Source organism: Mustela nivalis (genome assembly GCF_964662115.1).
Source record: "Mustela nivalis genome assembly, chromosome: 13".
Taxonomy (NCBI): Eukaryota; Metazoa; Chordata; class Mammalia; order Carnivora; family Mustelidae; genus Mustela; species Mustela nivalis.
The window spans coordinates 89,875,302-89,898,805 of NC_139032.1; the positions used below are offsets into that span (position 1 = coordinate 89,875,302).

Consider the following 23,504-nt stretch of genomic DNA (forward strand, 5'->3'; position numbering starts at 1 on the left):
GTGCAAAAAAAATTTTTTTAACAGCCTTTTGCTCCCTCAAGTCCTTGTTACAGCCACTCTTAGAAAGCTGGGCTGGGCTGCCACTCTTAGAAAGAGCAGACCTCCACAGATGCACACGCCGCCACGGGGGCGGGGAGGCACCACATCTGAGAACGCCCTGCACGCGGCTCTGGGAGCCAGGCCACAATTTCCTGAACTTTAGCTATGTTCAGACCCACTTATTTTCTCTTTATTTGGAGGGAGGGGCTGGGAGCCCACTGATGGCTTCTGGTACCAGGGCTGGGGATTGTTCTGTGTTCCTTTTTGAAGCTGAAAGAAGGTTGGAACTCAGTCTCCACTCAGCACCGAGGAAGGCCTCCGCTTTTAATATTGCATTAAGAAGCAATCATTATCATCTCGCCCATAAACTGCAGCTGTTATCAGTATGTGGTCCGGAGCTTTTAGAACTATTCAGGGGAACAGTTCTCACCGACTTCTCGCTGGAGAGAGCGGGCCTTCCAATTACACAGGAAAAGTGCAGCAAAATGAGGAACATCTCCCTAATTAGCCTGGCCTCACCGGTGCCTCATTCAGGTGCGGATGTGAAATTTTTTAAAAAGAAGGTGGGGGGCTCAGAAGTGAATCCCAAGCCGCTGGCTCTCCAGGGTCACTCTTATCAGACTCCGGGGGATGGAGTCACCCAGGTACTAAGGTCCCAGAGGGACCCCTTAGGGCAGCACTCACGCCCTATTAGCACAGCCCACACTTGGTGGGAAAGACAACCGCGGAGATCCCTCGGTCCCACTTGGCCCAGGTCAGTCCTCCTGGGAAGGAAGGGCAGTGGCCGAGGCCTCCGCGGCAGGGAGCTTAGGGCTTGTGGCGTCCTTAACATGGAAGCACCCAACTTAGCGCCTGGAAAACATCTTCCTTCCCAGAGCTCCGGCATTTATAGGGGTTCTGAGCAACTACCCATTTGCAGGACGGACGGCGCTTCCAAGAGAGAACAGCAGTTTGGGTTGAGAGCAAGTTCATGGCTGCAAATTCTGGCAAGGCAGGAAGTCATAAATCAGTAAACAGCACACGGCGGGTGCCGTGATGGGCCACTCGTTGGGTTCGTGGGCCTGACGACCGGGAGAGGCCGGATGCGGAGGTATCCGTCAATCCCTAATTAGAATACATTATCCATCTTCCTGACACTCCAGTGAAATGTCGGCTCCACTCTGGAGCCGCAGCTTTGTTCAGAGCAGGTTAATTGATATTCTGATGCCTTCGCTCACCATACCCCCGTGGCTTGGTTCTGTTTCATCACACATCAAAAAGGCCGTATGCTCAGGGGCACTCCGTACACCAGCGCAAAGCTGGAGGTCTGCACAGCTGCGAGGGGTACGGGATCACAGGAGGGACAAGCACCGAGCAGATGTCACGGATGAAAAAAGGGAAAGAACGCAGCCAGCCGGCCGAGGGAGCTTGGCGAGGCCCAGCAGAGCGCGGCCCGACGCGGAGCGGGCTGTCCTGCTCCGTGTGAACACAGGCCCCTTCTGCCCTCCTGACTATTACTAAAGCGCAATTAGCAACTTCACGCCCGAAAACTCTTGCCCTCTGGGTACTCTGCTTCTCTGATGCGTGGCCCCCGGTCTCCTCCCCTCGCCTCTGAAGACCAGAGTGGGCTGCTTCCCCCGGGAGGCCCGTTGCTGGCTCCCAGCTCCAGCGGCAGACGCGGCAGGCTCCACAGCAGACGTTTCCGGGAGCCGACTGTGGATTCCTCGCGGTCCGGAGGGGCCGTCTGAGGCTGAAGATTTGGATCTGACAAATCGGATTCACTCAGCTCAAGTCCGAACCAGGGGAAGCATCACCAGATGCCCCATAGACCGGCAGCTACCCCTCTTCTTTCTAATGAAGTATTTGGTGATTTCCCAACATAGGCAAGGAGGGAAAAAGAGACATAGGACCAGCCAGGTAGAAATGCACCTGAAAAGGTCGCGTCTAGCAAACAGCTGTAAAGGCAGTGAGAACAAGGAGCGCGTTCTGACAGACACACTAGAAGCTCCCGTCAGGTGGCCCCAGTGCCCCTCCCTTCGGTTCATACAAAACCACGGCACCTTCGTCTTCTCCTCCCAGGGTGGTCTCCATACCCAGCTCCTCTGAAGCATGACCGGTAAGAACTTTTACTTCAAAGTTTAACTTCACAAACAATAGGCAACACCTTCCGGGGTTCCTGACCACACTCGGGTTCACCAATGGAGCAGAACAGGTCATTCCCTAACCTGCTCCTGCGCAGGGCTCCGCACCAACGAGGCACGCGCTGGGCTCGGCCCCGCCTTCTGAACACAGCCTACCAGCCGTGCACCTGCTCGGAAAAGGCTGAACGTGCACGAGTCATTCCTCAAGAACCAGCAGCGCCGAGTCCCGCTCTCGCTCGTCAGTGACACAAGCATGGCACTCCATACACACACGCAGATCCAGGACAATCGGTCCTCCTCGGTCTATAGGTTAAAGGCCCAGTGAGCTCCAGGGTGTTAAAATTTGGAACAGCACAGATGTGCATGTTCCCAAATAGCTAAAAAAAAAAATATATATATATATATATATATATTTTTTTTTTTTTTTTTCAGGTCAAATTCACTTTAAATGTCGCTGGTGCCCCTGGAGCTGCTCTGCAGGAGAAAGCCCAGTTTGAAGACCACCCGGTTCTGTCCCCAGATGGACAGGTCCCGCCCCATCTCCAAGGCGGGAACGCACCAAGGCAGCCCCTGCAGACATAAAGTGCTTTCTGGGCTCACGTCTCCTTCCCAGGTTCAGACACGGGGGCTCTGGTTGGAAATGAAGGACACGGATAATCCAACCGCATCCCGTTAATGGAGCCGCTGCTCTCCAATATTGCACAGCGTGTCTGTGTCCCCCCTCTTCAGAAATGAGACTTGCCCTCTGGGTGTCAGATTATCTGCTGGTGAAAAGCGGGGGCTTTGGAATCAGCTCCTGCCACGCCAGTCAGGTGACTTCTGACCAGTCACCTCAACCCTCCTCCTCCAATGGGCCTTGTCCTCCTTATCTGCAAAGTGGGGTGATGCTCTCAGTCTAGGCCACAGCTGTTGGGATAATTCAATAGGACCCAAAGCAAACACCCACAACACGAGCACAGTGTCTGGCAACAAAGAAGGGGCTGGTTTTATCATTATAAACTTGAGAAAGCGGAATGAGGGTTTTTTCTCTACTTACTTGCAAGAAGGCATCCTTTTTAAGTTTGTACAGCTTTTTCTAAAGACTTTTTTTTAAAGATTTCATTTATTTATTTATTTGAGGGAGTGGGAGAGAGTGTGCGTGCGCACCAGAGCTCGAGCGCAGGGCGGGGCAGAGGGAGAGTGGGCATCTCGGGCAGACCCTGCACCGGGCATGGAGCCTGACATGGGGCTCGATCTCACGACCTGGAGCTCATGACCTGAGCCGGAACAAGAGTCAGCTGCGCGACTGATAGGCACCAGGCGTCCCTTTTTAAAGATTTTATGGTTAGGTAATTTTTTTTTTTTTTTGGTTAGGTCATCTTTACACCCAACATGGAGCTTGAACCCATGACCCCGAGATCAAGAGTTGTGTGCTCCGTTGTCCAAGCCGGCTGCACAGCCCCAGTTTGGAGAACTTACTATAAAGGGTTCATGCAGGAAGGCGAACTCTTGGAAAGAGGAATATGGCCTCCTAGAAAGGAACAGGAAAGCTTTCCAAGTATGGAGAACTTGGGGAGAACACGTTTGGATTAGAACGAGCTGAGTCTGGTGAGTGGCATGGCTACACCGGACCCGCGCCACAGTACTCGGGACCACGTGCCACTGCCCGGCCCAGGGCACCCCCCATGGACAGTTTGCTTCTCTGGAAATGGGAAGAGCCACACGGGCCAGAGGTCGGGGTCCAGCATATGGGCAAACAGTCATTGTGTCGTTACAGCAGGGTAAGATCCGTTCATTCACTCACTCCCCCATCGATCCGTTAATTCGCTGGACTGTTTCTCCGAGACCCCATGCAAGACACCGTGCTTCCATACTGAACAGGTCCCGTGTCTGCCCTTGGGGGGCGAGGCCTCACCTGTGGCCCCAAGCCCGTCTTAACTCACTTCCTCTCCCAGCTGACCTCTTGACTTGGACAAAGCATCGAATGTCCTATGTGACTCAAGAGGCATGGACCGGGTGACTCTGAGTGGGGAAACTGCTAAGATTTATGGCGTAACAGAGACATTTTAACAGTAACTAGCCCATTATTAATAATCATGCAGGAAAAACTGACAACAACAGGACTGGCCTGCCTCTGACGGTCTCCGGACATCAGGACATAATTTACTCCCGGCCAGGCAGCTGGCTCTCCTGCATGATTCTGCCCGCTCCCTGCCATCGGGAAGAGAAGGGACTAACCCCACATGGCAGCAGGGGCAGCCGCTGGCGGGGAGGGCAGACAAGGAACCAAAGTCTGCTCAGCAGTTAGAACCACCCCCCGGGGGATTCCCAAGCAGACCACATAGGTGGAGCAAGGCATCCGAGATTCGGTACCAAAGCTGGCAGAGCCCCAGCCTCATTCTCAGAAGCTGCAGTGTCGCCCCCACGCACAGACCCCAAGTGGCTCCTCAGACCGCATGCCTCCCTCTCCGTGCTCGTCCGCTGAGCCCGGCACGGCCCCAGACCAAGGCGGCCAGTCCTTGTTCCTGCCTCCCTGCAAGCTGGAGTGCTCCCCTCGACCTAGGACCCCCACACTGCCCATCTGGGCCCCGGGCAGGGAACGCACTGGCCACAGATGGGGCTGTGGCCAGGTCCAAATCTTGGCTCTGACCCCGCAGCTCTGTCGCCTCAACGAGCCCGCCCAGGGTCTCAGCGCCCTCGTCCACAGTGGGTGCCTGAGACCACCCACGAGAACATCACTAAAACGACCGCACGAGGTCACGGACAGCAAGTGTGATGGTCAAGTACCCACCGCAAGGCAGTGCTTCACGCACACCCGCTCCTTCCTCCCCCCACCAGCAATGGGTGAGGGGGGCGCATTTCCACAAGACTTAGAAAGGCTGAATCCACAGCGGGGTGACTTTATGAAGCTGTGAGGCCAGTCCCACAAGACGGGCAGGGCCCTGAGGGACACAGGGCCGCACCTCCACAAGGAGGCCCTGTCCCTCCACTCCCCCACCCCATCCGCACAGGGTGCTGGCCCCTCTGTCCTTCTGTCTCCCTGGAGAAAGCACCTTCCCGCTCTTACTCCCTCTCTCCCCGCTCAGCTCACTTTCCCGGGGCATGGGCTCCCGACGTGCCGGGAGGCCGGCACCCCTGCTCGGGTCTTCCTGAATTCCTCTCATCTCAGGCCTGGATCTTCCACTCCAGAGGCCCCACCCCCTTCTGCTGCTCCCAGGAAAGCCCAACCTAACCAACTGTTGCAAAGAAAACGTGAGCGCACCGATCCTGCCTTCAGAGAACGAGAATTCACCAGCCTCGACACGAGCGAATGCCACCAAGTGTCAGGAAAGGAAAGGCACACCAAGAAACGGACACCCGCGCTCGCGTCCTGACCAACACGCTGACTGGCGCGCAGGGAAGGGCAGAGGCAGTCTACCGGTCTGCTAATGATTCAAGTCGGGGGAGTGACTATGGTACAGAATACAGCTGAAAACCACCGTGTGACTCTCCACATGTCTTTCGAATCCTACTGGCTGATGGTACTGAGCCAGATGGGGACCCCGGGACCCCTACCTCCCAGCTGCGCGGGGCTGTGACGACGTCCCGTCTGCGCGGCAGGCAGAGCGGGGAGCACCCACCCTTGCTGGCAGGTGGGGTTAGACGCCACGATGCACGCGAAGGGCTCGCATCCCGTCTGGCAGACGCGGGTGCTGGAGAAGTGGGGGTGCCCGGCGTGCATCCCCGCCTCTGGCCCACACCACACCACTCGTTGCGGCCGGCTCACGGAGGAGCCAAGGAGTGAAGAGCTTAGGAACGAGGGCACAGGAGCGGCCACCCTCTGCTCTGGCCCTCCGGCCGGCGTTTCCGGCTCTCGGGAGGTCAGCCTCTGCTCCACGTGGTGGCTCCCCGTCCTGCTCCGTCTCCAGCATCGCCAGGGCCCCCTCTCTGCCGGCAGCCAAGTTACGGCTGCTCAGACATCAGACTCGGGGCCGCATCCTGTCACCTGCTTTCCCTGGGACTCACCGGCTCCCCCGACCCCGAGCCCTGCCTCGCCGTGACACCTACCCTAAGTTTTCGGAGCGGAGGCCAGACCGCCCTCGGCCGCGCTGCCATCCCAACGGCGTCGGGGCTGGAGGCGCGCGCGGCCCGGGCTTCCGCAGAGCTGTTGATCAATAAAACCGCGCTCCTCAGAGGGTGTGCGTGACGTCCGTAAACCCGTGAGTGTCGAAACACGGCTCCTCCCGTCAGAGGACGCAAGACGGGTGATGGATGGCGGCCTGATGGCGGGAGGAGAAATCAAGCAAACGGGCGGGGGGGGCGGTTCTGCGGCTGGACCCGGGCTCCTCCACCCGCCGGCGCTCCGGCCGTGAACACTGACACGCGTTCTGGGCGGGAAAGCGCACATGTGGGCCTGGAAAGGGAGAAAGCACGGGGCTCCCGGAAGCCTGCGGGTGAGTCTGAAACTTCAGGGTCCATGTCCCAAGTGTGCCTCCTCACGCCCTCCTCTCCCGCGACGTAACTGGGAGCCTCCGGGACATTGAGATGAAGAACAGAGGTCCCCGAGTGCCCCCGCCGCAGACCTTCCTCCCACTGGGGACTCGGGGAGGTCAGCATCGGGCACCAAAGTCTGGTGTCCAACGATGACACTCCTTCTCCAGCCCAAGGAGGGAGATGATGTGAGGCCGGATGTTCTGAACAGGACGGGCTTCTGGAATGGGTCCTCGCGCACAGTTCAGGTGCCCATAAGTCTAAGTTGTTGACGCCTTCGTGGGACAGCTGTGTGGCTCCCGTCAGAAAATGCCTCACACTGGCACAGTGTCTGCAACACACCACGGGCTCCTAAGAGCCGGCGAACCATTATTGTGTCTTCTCCTGATGGGCCGACCCCGCTCTTGGCTCACCACGCTCAGCCTTCGTTTTCACTCTTCCTGACCTCTACCACGCCGAGGCCACGGCCTGACGAGTCGTGGGGCAAGGTGATCTTTCTGGAGCTCACTGAAGCCGAGGTCTGTTTACACCCCATGTGGCCGACCACACGTCCTGGCGGACCAGGGCCGGTTTCCACTCCGGACGTGTGGTGGGGACATTAGGGAGACCTGACCGACTGCTGGGGACTGGGCAGAGCTGGCTAGAACGGGTGGCCCGGGTGCGGACGGGATGATGTCCCGCAGGCTGCCCTCGGGCACATCAGGGACAGACGCAAGGATGCTGATGTCTAGTGTCCAGTAGAGCGCAGCGTCGCCTTGACTGGGGCTCCGAGCACCACGGTTTGAGAAGCAGAAAGACCACGCGGGGACACAGAACGCAGCTCGGGAGGGCACCGGCCTGATGAGCCCAGAGGGCCAGTTCCTGCCCGGCTCATGATGGAGATGCCTGCCGGCAGCCGGGAGCAGCCCCCTCGGGGCATGAGCTGTGTGCCCGGCTGCTCGGCCTCGTGCTCTGCACCTTTGAGCTAGTCTTCCCCTCCGAGCGGTAGAGCGCCATCCCCAGCGGAAGCTCACAGAATCAAAGAAATACCAAGGCGCGTGGATAGCAGCAGAGATGGACTCCAGCAGGTTTTTAAATTTCATTGATTTCTTCTCCTCCAGCCCAACATTTAAAAGACTGCTAATTCTCATCCATGCGGTACTGGGGACGTTCCAGAACTCGCCCGAGTAATGATGCCAACAGCGTGCTGGGCAGCGGTCCGCGCCGCCCCCAAAAGCGCACGGGACTCCAGAGCGCAGAAGTGGGAAGGAGCAGTCTTCCCCCGCCCCTACGTGACCTGTTTTCACCCCCCCCCCCCGCTCCCCTGTGCACGGGAAAAGCATCTTCACCCTGCCTACGCGGACCTCAGAGCCAGGCGTGGTGCTGAGCACTTGCTGTAGGATCTCCTCAAATAGGGAGAGCAAGGCAGCCCTGTGGACCCCGGAGCGCACGCCTCCGCCTGGGACCACAGGGATCTCCACAAGGAGACGTGCCAAGGCCTGGGGGGCTCTCCCCACCGGGTCCTTTCTGCTTTCTTCCTAGCTGCTGCCCAGGAGCCCAGACGTTCCCGGGACAGCTCTGGCCAGCAGAGGCAGACACAAGCCATCTGCGGAGCCCGTAAATCATGCCCCTGGTGCGCAAGGGCCTCTGGCTTTTCCTGGATGATAAACTCCCCCCGTCTGACAAGCCATGGTAATTGGATACAAGGCTTCCCTTCTCCACCACACAGCTGGGGGCCAAAGGTGACCCTACATCAAAACATTCCCTTTCTCCTCTTAGCCAGGTACTTTCTCGCCCATGACCTTCCAACTTAGTCTGGTTCTGGGGACACAAACGTGCCTTTGTGAAAGGGCTTGGCATGACATCGCAGAGACCTCGGCAGAAGCTGGGCCCCCCAGAACCTCAGTGCGGCAGGGGCTACTGTGCCCAGTTATCCTGGCCACTGGTCCTCTGACTTTAGCTAAGTCCCTTCTTCCATCTGGGCCGCAGTTTCTCCTTCTGTAAAAGGTTTTAGGTAGGATGACTTCTAAATCAATGTTTTTAGAAAAACTGATATTCCTCCCCAAGGCACCGTTGCTTTTACAATAAGCCTTCATTGAATGTTGTAAAATCCAGCGTCCTGGTGGCCCACCCTTGTTCCAGTCCGTGAGAGAGACGAGGAAGGACATAGGTAGTCTAGGCACGGGGCGTCTTGATCGAATTGGAAGATGGTTCTCAAACCTTGAACCCTGGCGTTTCGGGGCCACAGTGCTACTCTTGGGGCACAGCAGTTGAATCCGTCAAGCTGTAGGGGCCAAGGCCAAAGGGGCACCTTGAAAGCACTGATGATGGAAACAATTTTGGGATGTGATGAGGAAAGTCCCTAAACAGGTCTCCCCATGAGTTACATAAAACCACACCAGGGCAACCATCAAAATATTTTCCCCGGAGAAGCCTTGGGACAAACATGTTCCCGTTGTTGAAGCTGTCGTTAGCTGTTAGGACTCAACCGCATGGTCACAATATATTTTAAGCACCTTCCCCTCCTTGGGCCAACAGCGAGTGAGGATAGGATCGCATTGCCCTGGTGGTACAGACTGGGGAATCAGCCAAACTGCGTTCTCTCATCCACGAACGTCATAAATGCTTCCCGAGCTTGGCGTCTGCGCCAGGCACCACGTGGGGAGCTGGGGCTCGGCGCTGATGGGGACGGACGGGGCCCGCCCTGCCCCCACACCGTGCCTGTGCGGGTCTGCAGAAGCAGGAGAGCAAGAGGAGGCCGTGAAGGCCTGTAACAGGGCACCAGGCTCCCTGGGGCTCGGCGAGCTTGGGGGGGTCTGAGGAAGTGACTCTACCTGGAGACTGGGGAACGAGCAGCAGCCGCCCCGCTGCGGGGGTCGGGGCTCGGGCAGTGAGAAGAGCATGCGTGAACCGGGCTTCTGTTGCTGTGGAACACGCACAGTCTTGGTGGCTTAGTTTCTGTGGAGGGACCCTGAGTGCTGCTCAGCCGGGTTCTCTGCTGGGGTCTCGGAGGGCAGCCGTCCGGGAGACAGCTGGGCTGTGTTCTCATCCAGAGGCTGACCGAGGAGGAATCTGCTTCTGAGCTCCTTCAGGCTGGGGCAGAACTCCCTCCTGCGCTCTGGCTTCCCACTGGCTAGAGGCTGCCCACGTGGGCCTCCCCGACAGGCAGCTTACTTGTCATGCCAGTAAGGAGACCCTCTCTCCAGACCACTTAAAGTCTTAGATCATGGAACATCACCACAGGAATGACCCGTCTTCACCTCTGTCCTCTTCTGTGGGTCCTGCTCCCACTCAAGGGGAGAGGGTTACATGAGGTGTGGACTCGAGGGCAGGGAAGCCACTGGGAGCCCCCCCCTCAGTGTGCTGAGGCTGGCGGCGGCGCTGTGCAAGGCAGCAGGCATGAGGGTTCAGAGGGACGACACTGCGCAGCCAGGCGGGGCGGGAAACAGCGAAGGTTCTCGGCAGCAGAAGACATCATGACGTTTGTTTTAAAAAGTCAACCACTGGGACGCCTGGGTGGCTCAGTTGGTTCAGCAGCTGCCTTCGGCTCAGGTCATGATCCCAGCGTCCTGGGATCGAGTCCCACATCGGGCTCCTTGCTCGGCGGGGAGCCTGCTTCTCCCTCTGACTCTGCCTTCCACTCTGTCTGCCTGTGCTCACTTTCGCTCGCGCTCTCTCTCTCTGACAAATAAATAAAATCTTAAAAAAAATAAAAAGTCAACCACTTCGGGAGGTCTCGAATACAAACATCTCTCCAAGGGGTGTTGCTGTCAAGGGAGTGTCGACAGTCGACTCCAGGAAGGGAGCATTGGCTGGGGGGTAAAAGTTGGGGGACTTGGACTCCTTTTGAATTCTGAACCATAGGAACGCACTGCAGTCAAGAAATAAATTTGTTCATTCAATGTTGAGCAGCCCCCACGGCAGCGGTATGAAGAGCGAGCCAGGAAGAAAGCAGGGTAGCTGTGAGGGTGGATTAGGGCCAAAGAAGGAACACGATCTCTGTGATCCAAACCCTGGAGAGGTAAGACTTAGCATCTCTCCAGTATTAGAGCCTTTTCCTCAAATTTCCTGAGCTCCCTGCCTCATTTCTTAGCTTCCCTCTGCCCTTAGAGACGTGGTCTGAAGAGCTCTCGGATGTCAAGGTCTTGGCTGTCCCTAAAAGAAAGGCCGTGTGTCCCCAGCAGGTAGAGCCCACCTCCTCTTCCTCGTTCCAATACAAAGTGCTAATTTCTCTTTCTCTAACGCATTTGATGGTCACTTCAAACAAATTCTTCAAAGAGATTGCATTAGACCAAAAAAAAAAAAAAGGAAAAGAGAAGAAAAACCCCCAACATTAACTACAGAATCCTGATGGGTTATGATTGCATTACTTTTCCCTGAACGCTATTCCCTGCTTCCTTTTTGTGCTGTAAATTACCAATTCTAGTCCCTGTGTAGCTAAATAATAATAATTACCATATAAATGAATATGCATATGTGTCACTTTTCTCCCTAAAAGCAAGAAAGCCTGTTTATTTTGGATGAGGGTTTGTTTTGTTTCCGAACAACCAAAGCACATAATTAGGAGCCTCACCTCTTGCTCTTGAAATCCTGTCTCCACCGGGAAGAGATGAAAAAGGTACCGATGCCCCTTGAAGCTAAGAAATTTTCAAACAAATTAAAGGAGGTCTTTCTCTGCTCTGCAGGTAACAATGGCTTGGACAGGATCAGAATCAGAATGTGAGGCCAGAAGGGGCTTCAAAGCTCAAAGGCAAGCTTGTCCTTCTACGGACGGGGGACCTGAGGCCTCTTGGAACGAAGCCTCCCTGGAGGGTCACTGTGCGCCCGTGAGACAAGAACAGAGTGGCCCAATCACGACTCCGTGTTTGCCTTTCTGTTCTGGGACTCGCTACAGGACCTCGAGCAGGATATGCCACCTCCGCAAGTCTTAGATTCTGCACCCCTCAGTGACGTGAGCGCAGTGTCTGCTCCAGGGGGCTGGGGCCAAGATGAATGAGGTCACGGATGTGGCCCTCAGCCCTACACACCCACCAGTGGTCACCATCAAGGGGAGGACAATGGCAGCCTCGAGGCCTAGGGACCTGAGTGTGGTGCGGTGAACAAGGAGCCAGACCAGGCGCCCCGAGTCCTTGGAGACCAGACATCTAAGCACCATCATCAGCAGAGTACCGACGATGCCCAGGAATGTCATTATACATGCTAAACAGATAGAATTAAATCAACCCGGAGTACTAATTATAGTGAACAACAGAGTCATACAGTACAATACAACCAATAATGATATCACTTACAACACAACTAACTCATAACACTAATAATATCATCACCATGTCGATGGTGGTGGTAGCTGCCGGCAAGGACCAGGGCTGCCTGGTCTCACCCTGTCCACACCGCAGGGACCCTGTACACACAGTCGAGTCTCACCCTGTCCACACCGCAGGGACCCTGTACACACAGTCGAGTCTCACCCTGTCCACACCGCAGGGACCCTGTACACACAGTCGAGTCTCACCCTGTCCACACCGCAGGGACCCTGTACACACAGTCGAGTCTCACCCTGTCCACACCGCAGGGACCCTGTACACACAGTCGAGTCTCACCCTGTCCACACCGCAGGGACCCTGTACACACAGTCGAGTCTCACCCTGTCCACACCGCAGGGACCCTGTACACACAGTCGAGTGCCAAACTTTTAGATAAGCTCGAGAAGGTCTATAGTCAGTAAATGCATGTTTCAGAAACGACTGTAGGTCACCAAAGGCAAGTTGGGGAGGTCTCGCTGAAATCACAGAGAGAGCTGCCACCTTTACCCCAGAAACCAGGACCCGGTGCCTCGCAGAGATTTTCAGAAACCCCGTGACCAAACCAGCCCGGTCCGGATGGATCCTGTGTGTGGACCCAGTGCCTGGATCTCTCAGGCACGAGTTCTGGGCAGTTTCTCTCCCCGGTGAAAGGCGCCAATGACCCAACCGCACGAGTCCATGCCTCTGAACTCCAGGTTGAACGTTTATGCACCAGAAACATGCGGTAATTTATGAAAATCGCTTACACAAAATAACACTGTTCTGTCTGTCTGAGGTTCAGTCACAGGAAAATGAGTGATGCGTGGCCCGAAGCAAAGCGAGGGTCTGAGTCGAGAGCTGGGTCCCCCGGCAGGATCCGTCGCCTTTCTGGTCCCTGCGGTCAGCTGGGCTGCGGCTCTGGGCCTCTCCTGTGCCACAGCAGCCAGGGAAGGCCAGTGCTTGACCTGTGAGTGGAACAGCCAGGACACGGCTCTTCCGGCTCGAGCTCCTGGATCATGAGATGGTCTGGCATCGTAAGCATCTTAAAAGGAAATCCGAACTAGGCGTACGGAGACCCTGCCACCTTTGGTGACACTGAGACAGAGCACAAAGCCACCCCAACTGGGACAGCAGCGTGGCCAGGGGATGGCTGCGGCTGGTCAGGAGCCCACGACCCTCAGGGCGGGCGAGACCCCTGGGGCGGGAACTGGAGAGCTGCTGGTGTGTTCAGAGCCATAGCTGTCGGCGAGGACGGTCCTGGTTCGGGGAACTCCCCGTGCACTGAATTTGCCTCACATGCGAGGAGGGCTGTGTCCCTGTGGTTCTGCCTTTTTTTTTTCTTTTTTCTTTTTTCAAGATTTTATTTTCAAGTAATCTCTACACCCAACATGGGGCTCAAACTCAGGACCCTGAGATCAAAAGTCACATGCTCTACTGACTGAGCCTGGCAGGTGTCACCCCTCGCTGGCTCTGCTTTTAAATGTAGCCCAACCTGCTGGCGGGTGCGGGTCTGGGTGACGTGGGTACACTCATACCAAAGGAGTAACACCCGGTGTTTGGCCACGTGGGACCAGCACTGCTCTGAACAACGGAGCAGCAGCTTAGCAGAGAAGAGAAGCAGACCCGGATGCCTCCGGACGGCGAGCTGCGGTGCAAGAGTTTGGTTTGACTCAGCAAATTCATAATCAATCATGGGTTAACGCACAGAGCGTTTTATATGGGAGAGTGCCGGCCCGGTTCCCTTCACTTAGGGGCTCTCGCCTCCCACGTCCTTCCTGACAAGGGATTGTTCCCGCGTCTCCCAGATAAAAGAGAGGAAACCTTCAAAAGCGTGATCGATGGATGGGTCAGTTTTAAGAAGAATTGGCCAGAGGTTGGTTGAGTACGGAAGGGGCCCGAGCCTCATTCTGCCTGTCATCCCCTCCGCCTAAGACAGTCTCTCCACAGACCACCCCAGCCCCATCTCTGGAGGCTTCTGGAACAACCTGGCTCTCCTGGCCTGGTTAGCAGCCCTCATGGCCCTTCTCACAGCGGGGCCTGCTTTGGTCATGCAATGTTGTCTCCAACTATAGATGGTACTCAAGGCCAAGGGACCACCTTGCTCGTGGGGGGCTGAGGCAGAGGGAAAGGGTCCCAGCAGCAAGGACCATGTGGTGCCTGCAACAGGCCGTCATCTGGGAGGGTGTGTAGCCACACCGGCTTGGGAGCAGGTAACAAGACTTAAAATGAGCCTATGGCTCAGTGGTCTTCCTTCTAACACTGCTGGAGGGTAGAAGTTGGCTTTGTGTTTGCGGTGGGGGTGCGGGTAGGTGGCTTTATTTCACCAGGAGTGGGGTGGGAGGGAGATCCTAGACAGAGAGCAGCAGGTTGGTGCCTGGACAGGGACAGGGCTGCCCTGGAGGGCTGCCCCAGGCCTACTGGGAAGGAGACGGCCTCTGTTGAGACCGAAGCCAAGGGGCTGGGGTGGGAGTAGGAATTGGGTCGGAGGAATGGGGGCATCCTCCCTTCCGGGCTGGACACGGAGCCTTAGCTCCTCCTGGCTCACTGGGGCCACGTGACCCCTGAACCCCACTGCCCCCATCCCAGAGGACGGGCCAGATCAGGTGGGACAGGAAGCCTGGGGTGAGAGTGTGGGGTGGGGGTCCATGGTGAGCAGGGAGGAGTCAGTTTTTTATTCAGAACTGAAGAGAAAGAAAGGGCAGAAGTATGTATGATCATGTGGAACTGTCACTTAGAACAGGGAGCGGGACCTGTGGCTCCTGGGCCTAGCCTGGCCTGCTGCCCATTCGAGTAAACAAAGTTTTACCGGAACAAAGCTCGCCCGTTTACCTACGCACTGTGACGGCTGTTTTCAAGTTATCGCAGAGCCGAGCAGCTGCAACCCGGGGCCACATGGCCCGCAGAGCCCAGGACAGTTACTATCTGCCTTGACAGAGAACATTTGCCTCTCCCCAATCTAGAACGGCCTCGGCCCTTTGGGCACTGGCCTGTGCCGGGCGGTGGAGACCATCAGCTCACTGGGCACAACCCACAGTCGAAGGAAGACACACCGTCTCGACCAGACTCTGAGACCCAGACCGCAGCTGCTCCGTGGCTCTCCCGTGATTTAGACTCACGGCGCTGAGGACGTGGACAGAGGCGTGGACAGAGACTGCCAGAACGGCTCCTTGTTCCCCAGCACTCCAGAAAGATGCGCGAGGATCTTCCCGGGTTTGGGCCTCTCGAGGAATTTCAGGCAAGAGAGAGCGGGAGAGCGCGCGTGCGGGCGCTGGCGTGAGTATGAGACGAAGCGCACGGGCTGTGGTTCTGGGCAGGAGGAGGCCCGCAGGGCCCGCCCTCTCACTCCCACCGGACGCAGCTCTCCGGCAGGGACCGCAGGCACGGGGCAGCCCCGCGAGGAACCAGGAAAGTGTGCAGCAGTAGGTGAATTCGGGAAGAAGACCGGGATTCAAAACACCACCAAGCCAGCACCGCAGCCTGGTCCGACGGTGGGTGACAGGTGGGGACCCAGAGAGCCATGTCTGGCTTGCGCGGCAGGAGAGGGCACTCCTGACAGTCAGACGGTGGGGAGATCTCCACGAGTTTCTCTCCTCCGCTTTCTCGTACCCCAGCCTCCCGGCCACCGTGTTGCAGCGGCCGCGACACAGGGGCCCGCAGGTCTGAGGGGAGCAGGGGCCCCTCCCCTGCAGTCCCCAGAGAATGGAGCCAAGCCCCATCCGCTTCTCCTCTCCTCGCGTTGCGGTTCTCCTGCCACATGGCCACCATCGCAGGAAGCCTGGGACAGAGCAGGAGATTAAGTCCCAGCTTTCTGGCCAGAGGACCAAAAAGAGGAGAACCACGGAACTGGAAGTTTGCGTGGCAGTGGCAGAGAGGGCAGCTCGGGCGAGCCACCAGATGAAACTGGGCACCCCCCAGGTTGTGCGTGCAAGGGTGTGACCCCAGACAGCTTTCTAAAGACACCAAGAGACGAGGCAGAGCGCAGACCTCCGCCGGGGCCCCGCTGAGCGGCGCGCACAGCGCAGAGCTGCAGAGCCCCGCACGGAACCTGCAAAGGCTTCGGAGACAGAAGCGGGAGGGGAACCGCACGCAGAGCAGGTGACTGGAACTTGCAGCCCGAGCCCCAGTGAGCCAGTGGTCTGCGAAGACAATACCAACACCCACCACAGAATTTAAACAAGACCCGGAACCTCACAACAATATAAAAGATGTCCAGGTTACTGCCTATGTTGTCCTCTAGGATTCTGATGGATTCCTGTCTCACGTTGAGGTCTTTTATCCATTTTGAGTTTATCTTTGTGTACGGTGTAAGAGAATGGTCGAGTTTCATTCTTCTACACATAGCTGCCCAGTTTTCCCAGCACCATTTATTGAAGAGACTGTCTTTTTTCCACTGTATATTTTTTCCCATTTTGTCGAAGATTATTTGATCACAGAGTTGAGGGTCCATATCTGGTCTCTCTACTCTGTTCCACTGGCCTATGTATCTGTTTTTATGCCAGTACCATGCTGTCTTGGTATCACACCTTTGTAGTAAAGCTTGAAATCAGGTAACGTGATGCCCCCAGTTTTATTTTTGTTTTTCAACATTTCCTTAGTGATTCGGGGTCTCTTCTGATTCCATAATTTTAGGATTATTTGCTCCAGTTCTTTGAAGAATACCGGTGGAATTTTGATCGGAACGGCATTGAAAGTATACATTGCTCTAGGCAGTATAGACATTTTAACAATGTTTATTCTTCCGATCCAAGAGCATGGAATGGTCTTCCATCTTTTGTGTCTTCTTCAATTTCCTTCATGAGTGTTCTGTAGTTCCTCGAGTACAGATCCTTTACCTCTTTGGTTAGGTTTATTCCCAGGTATCTTATTCCCAGGTTCTTGGTGCTATAGTAAATGGAATCGATTCTCTAATTTCCCTTTCTGTATTTTCATTGTTCATGTATAAGAAAGCCACTGATTTCTGTACATTGACTTTGTATCCTGCCACGTTACTGAATTGCTATATGAATTCTAGTAGTTTGGGGGTGGAGTCAGTTTACAAAATCATGCAACACAAGGACATTTGGGAAAATCTCAGCTCATGTGGGAAAAGACCAACTCAGAGGCAGCCAGTTTTGTTTTGTTCTGGTTTTGGTTTTTTAAGCAGGCTCCATGCCCAGTGTGGAGCCCAATGTGGGACTCGAAATCATGATGCTGAGATCAAGACCTGAGCGGAGATCAAGACTTGGACGCTCAACCGACGGAGCCCCCACGAGTCCCCACTGAAGTATCTGTATTAAGACCCAATAATAACAATGGAGCTCAAACAAGTAAACGCACAGGCAAATAGACAGTCTCAGAAACAGAAGACAGGGAGAACCAAATGGAATTCTGGAACCTGAGAAAGAACAACCCAGATTAAAAGCTCCCTGGATGGGCCCGACAGGAGAACGGAGACGGGAAAGGAAAGCCTCAGTGAGCCTCAAGCTGCTTCCGTGCAATGATCCGATCCACGGCAGAGAGGAGGCCGACAGAGAATGGGGCCCAGCGCCCGCGGAGGGAACCACAGAGCTGGTGCTCGTGGCCCTGGAGCCTCCGGAGACGGAGGGAAGAACGGCACAGAAACTGTTGGAGAAAATAATGGCCCAAAACTGCCCACGTCTGGAGGAAAACGTAAACTTATAAACTGAAGAAACTCAACAAACCGCCAAAAGACTCAATCCGAAGGAACGCAGGCCGGACTAACGGTGACTGACTGTGAGGGCGACAACAGCCCCCGAGGACTGCCCGGCAGGAGCCTGGGTGGCCGCCCTCCGTCAGACCCCCGCAGGGAAGGAGGCGGGACCCTGAGGTTGCGGACGGCAGGACGGCACCTGCCGGTGCAGAACTCTGGACCCAGGGACAAATCCCTTCAAGAACGTGGGCTGTAAAGTCTTCCTAGGCGGGTGGTGCGGCGCCATCCACGGCGAAACCCACGGCCACAGACTGAACGTCACCGAGATCCGGTTGGTCTGTTCTCTGGTCTTTGGCAGGTTCTGTGCTGGGACCTGAACCCATGCCCTCCATTCTCCCTTTATCGGGTGGCAGAGCCCCTCTCTCAGGGAGCCCCCGAGCCGCCGCACGCCGGGTTTCTTACCCGCCTGACGCAGTCCTCCTCCCTCAGGCGTTCCTGAATCAGACTGACGAGCAGCGCGCTGGACAGTTTCTAAAGGAAAGACAACACGCAGAATGAGGGTCCTAACTCTTATACCGAGCCAAAAAGGACACGTGACTGGTAGGCCAGGGGGCTCAGCTGAGCATTGCAGAACTGGCTGTGTTGACACAAAGCTTCCCCAGTCCCTGACTGATGTCCAGAGGCCTCTGGAAAGCCCGGGCCCACCTTGCAGCCCCCACCCCTACCCTGAGCCTCCTTCTCCACCAACCACCCCTTTGACAGCCCCCCACCACACATGCACACAAACCCCCACTCTTGCTTATCCTGTGGCTCCACTCAGATGCTCCCCCCACCCCACCTGAGTGACTCCAGGCTCCCTCGGAGCCTTGGCCCAAGAGCCACCACCTGCAGGCAGTCCTCCCTGACCCTCCCCAGGCCAGGCTAGGAGCCACCATAACCCTTAACAGTGAGTTCTGTTACTGCTCCAACCACAAGGCCTTCCCAGGGGTCTGTCTGCTCACATGTCCAATTCCCCAGGAAGTCTCAAAACTCCTGGAGGAAAGGGACCGACTTGTGCTATCTTTGTACCCCAGACAGTGTGCGGGGGCGGGGGGCGGGGGCCCATCTCTTTCCAACTCTGCTCAGAGACCTCATGGTGGTAGCTTGAAATCAGCCATGGGGGAGTCTTTATTCCCTGGGAATGGGTGAATGCTGCAAAGACGAGCTGTTTTCCCCAGAGAGCTGGTTGGCAAATGTTGACCAGCACACCTCTGCCCCAGCCTCGAGTCAGTGCCGAGGAAAGAGGATGCCCTTGCGAGCTGATGAGTTAACAAAACGTCATGTTCCGGAATACATTCAATAAATAGTATTGATGACCTGTTGATTATACCCTTTGAGCTGGGCACTGTGCCCAGCCACATTATTCGATGTTTATAACTCTGGACAACCTGTACTCTCTTTTCACAGATAGAGAAGCTGAGTCTCAGAGAGGTGAAGCCCCCTCCCAACCAGGGAGGGGCAGAGGCTGAACTTCAACCCAAGCAGGGAAGCCAGAGCCCTGCCTCTTCACCCTGCTCTCCCTGGGCCCTGCAAAGGCACGGGTGGGGGGGGCGGGGAGGGTGTGCAGGGAGGAAGTTCAGGACGGCCGACCCTCTGTCCCTCTTCTGAACTTTCTCTGGCCAGAATCAGCATCCCAATTTTCACAACCAAGTTTGATGTTTCTAACAAAACCTTGAATGCCCCAGAGGTGATGCCTGGAAAACCTACTCCCTCGTGTCCCCTTGACCTAAGATCCCTAAAAGCTGGTGCTTCTTCACAAACACCCCAATGCTTGGCCAAAGCATACTCCCAGGCCAGCCCCGGACAGCATTCCCCAAGCTATGTCAGGGCTGACCGGCCCCCAGGAGGGGAGGGGCTCCTGCCCGGTGCACATGAGGGTCCTCGGGTGTGCACTGGGTTCACACAGAGGTGCCCAGCTCAGGTAGTGAGAAATCTACCTTCTGCTCCTTTTTGCAAGCTGGGGAACCCCAGAGTGGGACCATGTAGGCCTGGCAGGGGGTAGGGGGAGGCAATTGCCCAAAGTATCCTTAGGGCTAATGGTGACATTTCAGTGACACTAGAGCAAAGCCTAGGTCCTTCATTCTAGAGTCAGCAACTGTGAGGGTCTGGAGACCAGATCCCGCCTTGGGAATGCTGTCATGTCTGCCTAGAGTGCCGTCAAAGCATCTGGAGAAACAGAACCGGGACACCAGAGCCTCTCCAACAGGCCGTACGCTGCCCAGGCTGGCTTAGAAAGGGTACACGTGCCAGTGTGTGCCCACGCCTCACGTTGTGTCCCGGCAGTGAGGGTGTGGGGAGTAGATGGTGCCCAGCCACTTCTAACCATGGATGTTTGCCCTGCTTCAGCGAGCCGGCATAGCTTGCTCCTCCCCACAGAGCAATTCAGAGAGAGGGAACAGGGTGCTGGCGCAGGCGGTGGGGGAACAGTCCCCAAAGGGGTTCAGCTCTGATGCGCTCAGATCCGCCTGGGCCCTCGAGGTAGGGACGCTGAGGCTGCTGGTCTGGGGACCACCCCCGGAGGGCCACTGTCTTAAAAGCAAACTCAAGTACCCAAGAGCCCTCCCCCACACGGGAGAGGTTGCTGGGGAGGGCGCCTTTCTGCCCCACCCCTATCCTCCCAGCACTCCTGGGGAACTTACCCCAGCTGGCGAGGGAAGGGGGTCAACAGGGAGTGGCCCCTTCCTGTCCCCTCATGTCCCCTGCTGACCCCAGGCAGAGCCAGCTTCCATGCTGAGGGCCGTTTCCCTTTGAGATTAGTCTCCCGTCCCTGACGGCACCCATTCAGAAGGCAGCAAACAGGTCCTGGGATGGGCAGGGGTGATGGGGAGAGGGAGACGGGGTGGGGGAGCTGCCAGCCAGCCAAAGAACACAGGTTGAAAGGAGACAGGTCCGGGTGGGGCACCGCACTGCCGGGGCCTGCCCAGCAGGGGACAGGCCCATGACTTTGAGCACAGCCCCTCCTGGGTACCCCCCGCCGCTCCCTGCCTTGGCGCTGTCTCAGTGCCAGCTTTGATGTGTCACATCAGCGACGGGCTTCCAGGGGGCGCCTCTCAAAGTCCTGCCAAACTGTCTTTGTAGGAATCGGGCTCCCTCCTCCCAGAGCGCTGCCGTGCTCCCACCCCAGCCCCCAAGGCCCGGTGTTGTGGGGAGAATCAGGGACAAACCAGCAAAGCCCTGTGACACCGCCGCCGGGGACAGAGCAGGCCCCGATCAGACGCAGGGCTCCAGCCTCTCACCTCCCTGCTTGCTTCTCATCACGGGCAGAGTTGGCTGCACGGGCGGGCTTGGACCTTTCCTCTCGGTCCAGCTCCCGAAGCCCATCGAGCAGCCGACCTCAGAGGTGCCCCCCACGGACTGACGTGCGGGTTTGCTGCGGTGCCCAGGCGGCCACGAGTGGTGGCAGGTGGAACCCCCGCTCTGCCCCTTCGGGCACCTCCCTTCACTGCTCACACCCGGGCTTCCTCGCTGGGATGACACGAGCCAGAAGAGACCCTGCAGTGACAAAGGCCAACGGACTTCACAGAGAGAACGGCCCTCGGACCTACGCCCTCTCACGGGCCGCAGGCAGCACCTCCTGGAACCTGGAACCTTCCGCAAGGCCCGTTCGCACCGCCGCCTGGAGTGGCAGATGAAGGACACGAGAGCGCGGAGGGTTCCAGCCCCGCGCGCTTTGTCTCAGCGTGGCCTGCGGGACACGGAGCAGCGAGCCTGGAGAGGGCATGGCGGGAGCAGGCGGAGGCCACCCACGGGACTGGGGTGATCCCAGACATCCTCAGCGACACGGGAGAGCCCTCCATCGCCGGGTGTAGACGGAGGCAGGGCCAGACGGCGCACATTCTCTTCTCTGGATGTTAAAGGAAACAGCGGCCCTGGCAGGCGGGCCATGGCTGCACCGGGCTGCACCGGATCTTCACTTTGTCAGCGGGACTGAAAGGAGTGACCGACACTGCAGCTGGGAAGAGCCCCGCTCTGGCTCCCTCCCGTCTGACCCGCCTTCAGAGCCTGCATCACTGATCCATTCCACAAACTGGCTGTGGCGACCTAATATGACAGCTACATGCCCAGGAAACCCTGACTGGGTGACAATTGTGCTGTATAGTGACAACCACACTGAGAAAGGGGAGCGGCGGGTGGGGGCTGTGTTAGAATTCCCTGGCGAGCGTCTGAAACGCCGCCCCACACATCAGGATTCAGACCAATTGAGTCCGGCAGGGCCCAGAAGAGGCTCGTGGGCCACAAAGATGGAACTTCTGGACCAGGAAGCTTCTCGAGCATCTGTCCTCCTGCAGGGATTCAGTAAGAACGTTCCTTAGCAATTAAAATATCCCAGAGCAACCACACCCAGCTTCTGCGGCAGAGAAATAACCCTCTTCTTCCTACCACGTCCTGCGTCATTAGAAACCCAAAGGACTCAGTTTTCCCAAATTCCACTGGGTCCTGGGTGGGTTAGGCTTCCAGAAGCCCCGGCCAGAGTCCAAGGAGACGCTGACTCTCAGGCTCGGACAAGCGCAGGGTCAGCACCTGCCGGTGCCTCCTTCACTTTTGTGCCCTGGGCTCCTTCGGACCGCCCTCTTGCTCCCCAGCCCGCCCCCAGGGCTCCCCTACCCAGTGTTTGTGACAGCCAGTGAGGGCAGGCTTAGGGAACGGGCCAAAGTGGGCAGCTGAGAGAAAAGGACATGACAAAACAGGATAAGCTGAGAGCAAAAGTGGCCTTGGTCGAGGTGGAGAGGAGCCGAGAAAGCACCTGCTGAGGGACGTGTGCGCACCCAGAGTGCCCTGGGGCCAGGCAGAGGGCACGAGGGGTTGGAGGACCTCGAGAAAGCTGTCTGCTCAGGGAGAGCCTAACCCTGACCGGATACTAAAGAAAGACTGGTGAGTTTGCATTCTTTCTTTTCTTTTCTTTTCTTTTTTTTTTAAGATTTTACTTATTTGACAGAGGGAGAGAGAGAGTGAGCACACAAGCAGGGGGAGCGGCAGGCAGAGAGAGAGGGAGAAGCAGGCTTCCGCTGAGCAGGGAGCCCAACACGACCCAGGACCCTGGGATCATGACCTGAGCCGAAGGCAGATGCTTAACTGACTGAGCCACCCGGGTGCCCCAGGGCTCCATTTTTACATATGCTCTGAGTGTCCCAGCAGATAGCGACTGAAACCACTCCGGATGAAATGCAATGCCGTTTGGGTTTGCTCTCATGACCCAGGGGCGGGGGTGTAGGGTAGCATACGGAACGAGATGGCTGGGAGCCCAGGCTGCGTGAAGCCGGCAATGGGCCCGTGAGGGTTCTAAGGCCTTTCTCACTGCCTCGGAGTCACACCATAATATTTTACAATAAACAGTTAAAAACAAAAAAAGCTGGTCCAATCCCTCCCAGCCTGCATGATTTGGTGGCCCTTTGCCTAATTCTGGGCTCTTCCCGTGAACCCTGCAGTTAGGCTAAGAAGGCTTTTCCTAGCATGACTGTGGCTAAGGCCCCACGGAGCCCATCTGCTCTCCCAGCCGAGAGCCCGTGCCTACGAGTCAATCACTGGTCGGAGAACGCTCGGGGGGGGGGGGGGGGGGCGGTGACGCAGTCAGCCAAGCCGCCGACAGCACAAGGCTTCCGTGCCCCTTAGCCTGGGCACCCCGCTCCTCCCCTGGGGTTCCCCGGGGCCAGGAGGAGGAGTTGATCTTTGGGTCTCCCGAGGCACTGCAGGAGAGCACACAGCACACAGGAGGGGCGTGGAAGTATTTCCAGACAGGGAACTATCTGGAGATGCCTAAAATGAGGAGATCTTCGTTAACACCAGCAACGCGTAAGAATTCCAAGTAGGAGGGCAGAACCGAGATGAGCAGAAGAGGAGGGATTTGAAGGTATTTCCGCTACTTACAAAGAGAGATGTGCAAAGCTCCAGATCCACAGGTGACTGAAAGACGACCCTTAAGGAGAGGCCATGCCTGGCGACGGCCAC

At 56.9% G+C, this 23,504-nt stretch overlaps 1 protein-coding gene across 2 annotated transcripts in view; it reads right to left on the bottom strand.

The window, feature by feature from the left end:
- The window catches only part of AK8 (adenylate kinase 8), a 117,419-nt gene that overhangs the window by 82,689 nt on the left and 11,226 nt on the right, over positions 1 to 23,504 (bottom strand). For both annotated transcript variants that reach the window (XM_082696132.1, XM_082696133.1), the window contains exon 5: positions 17,982 to 18,050. In XM_082696132.1, coding sequence (XP_082552258.1) covers positions 17,982 to 18,050 — 69 coding nt within the window. The remainder of the gene's footprint in view (positions 1 to 17,981; positions 18,051 to 23,504) is intronic.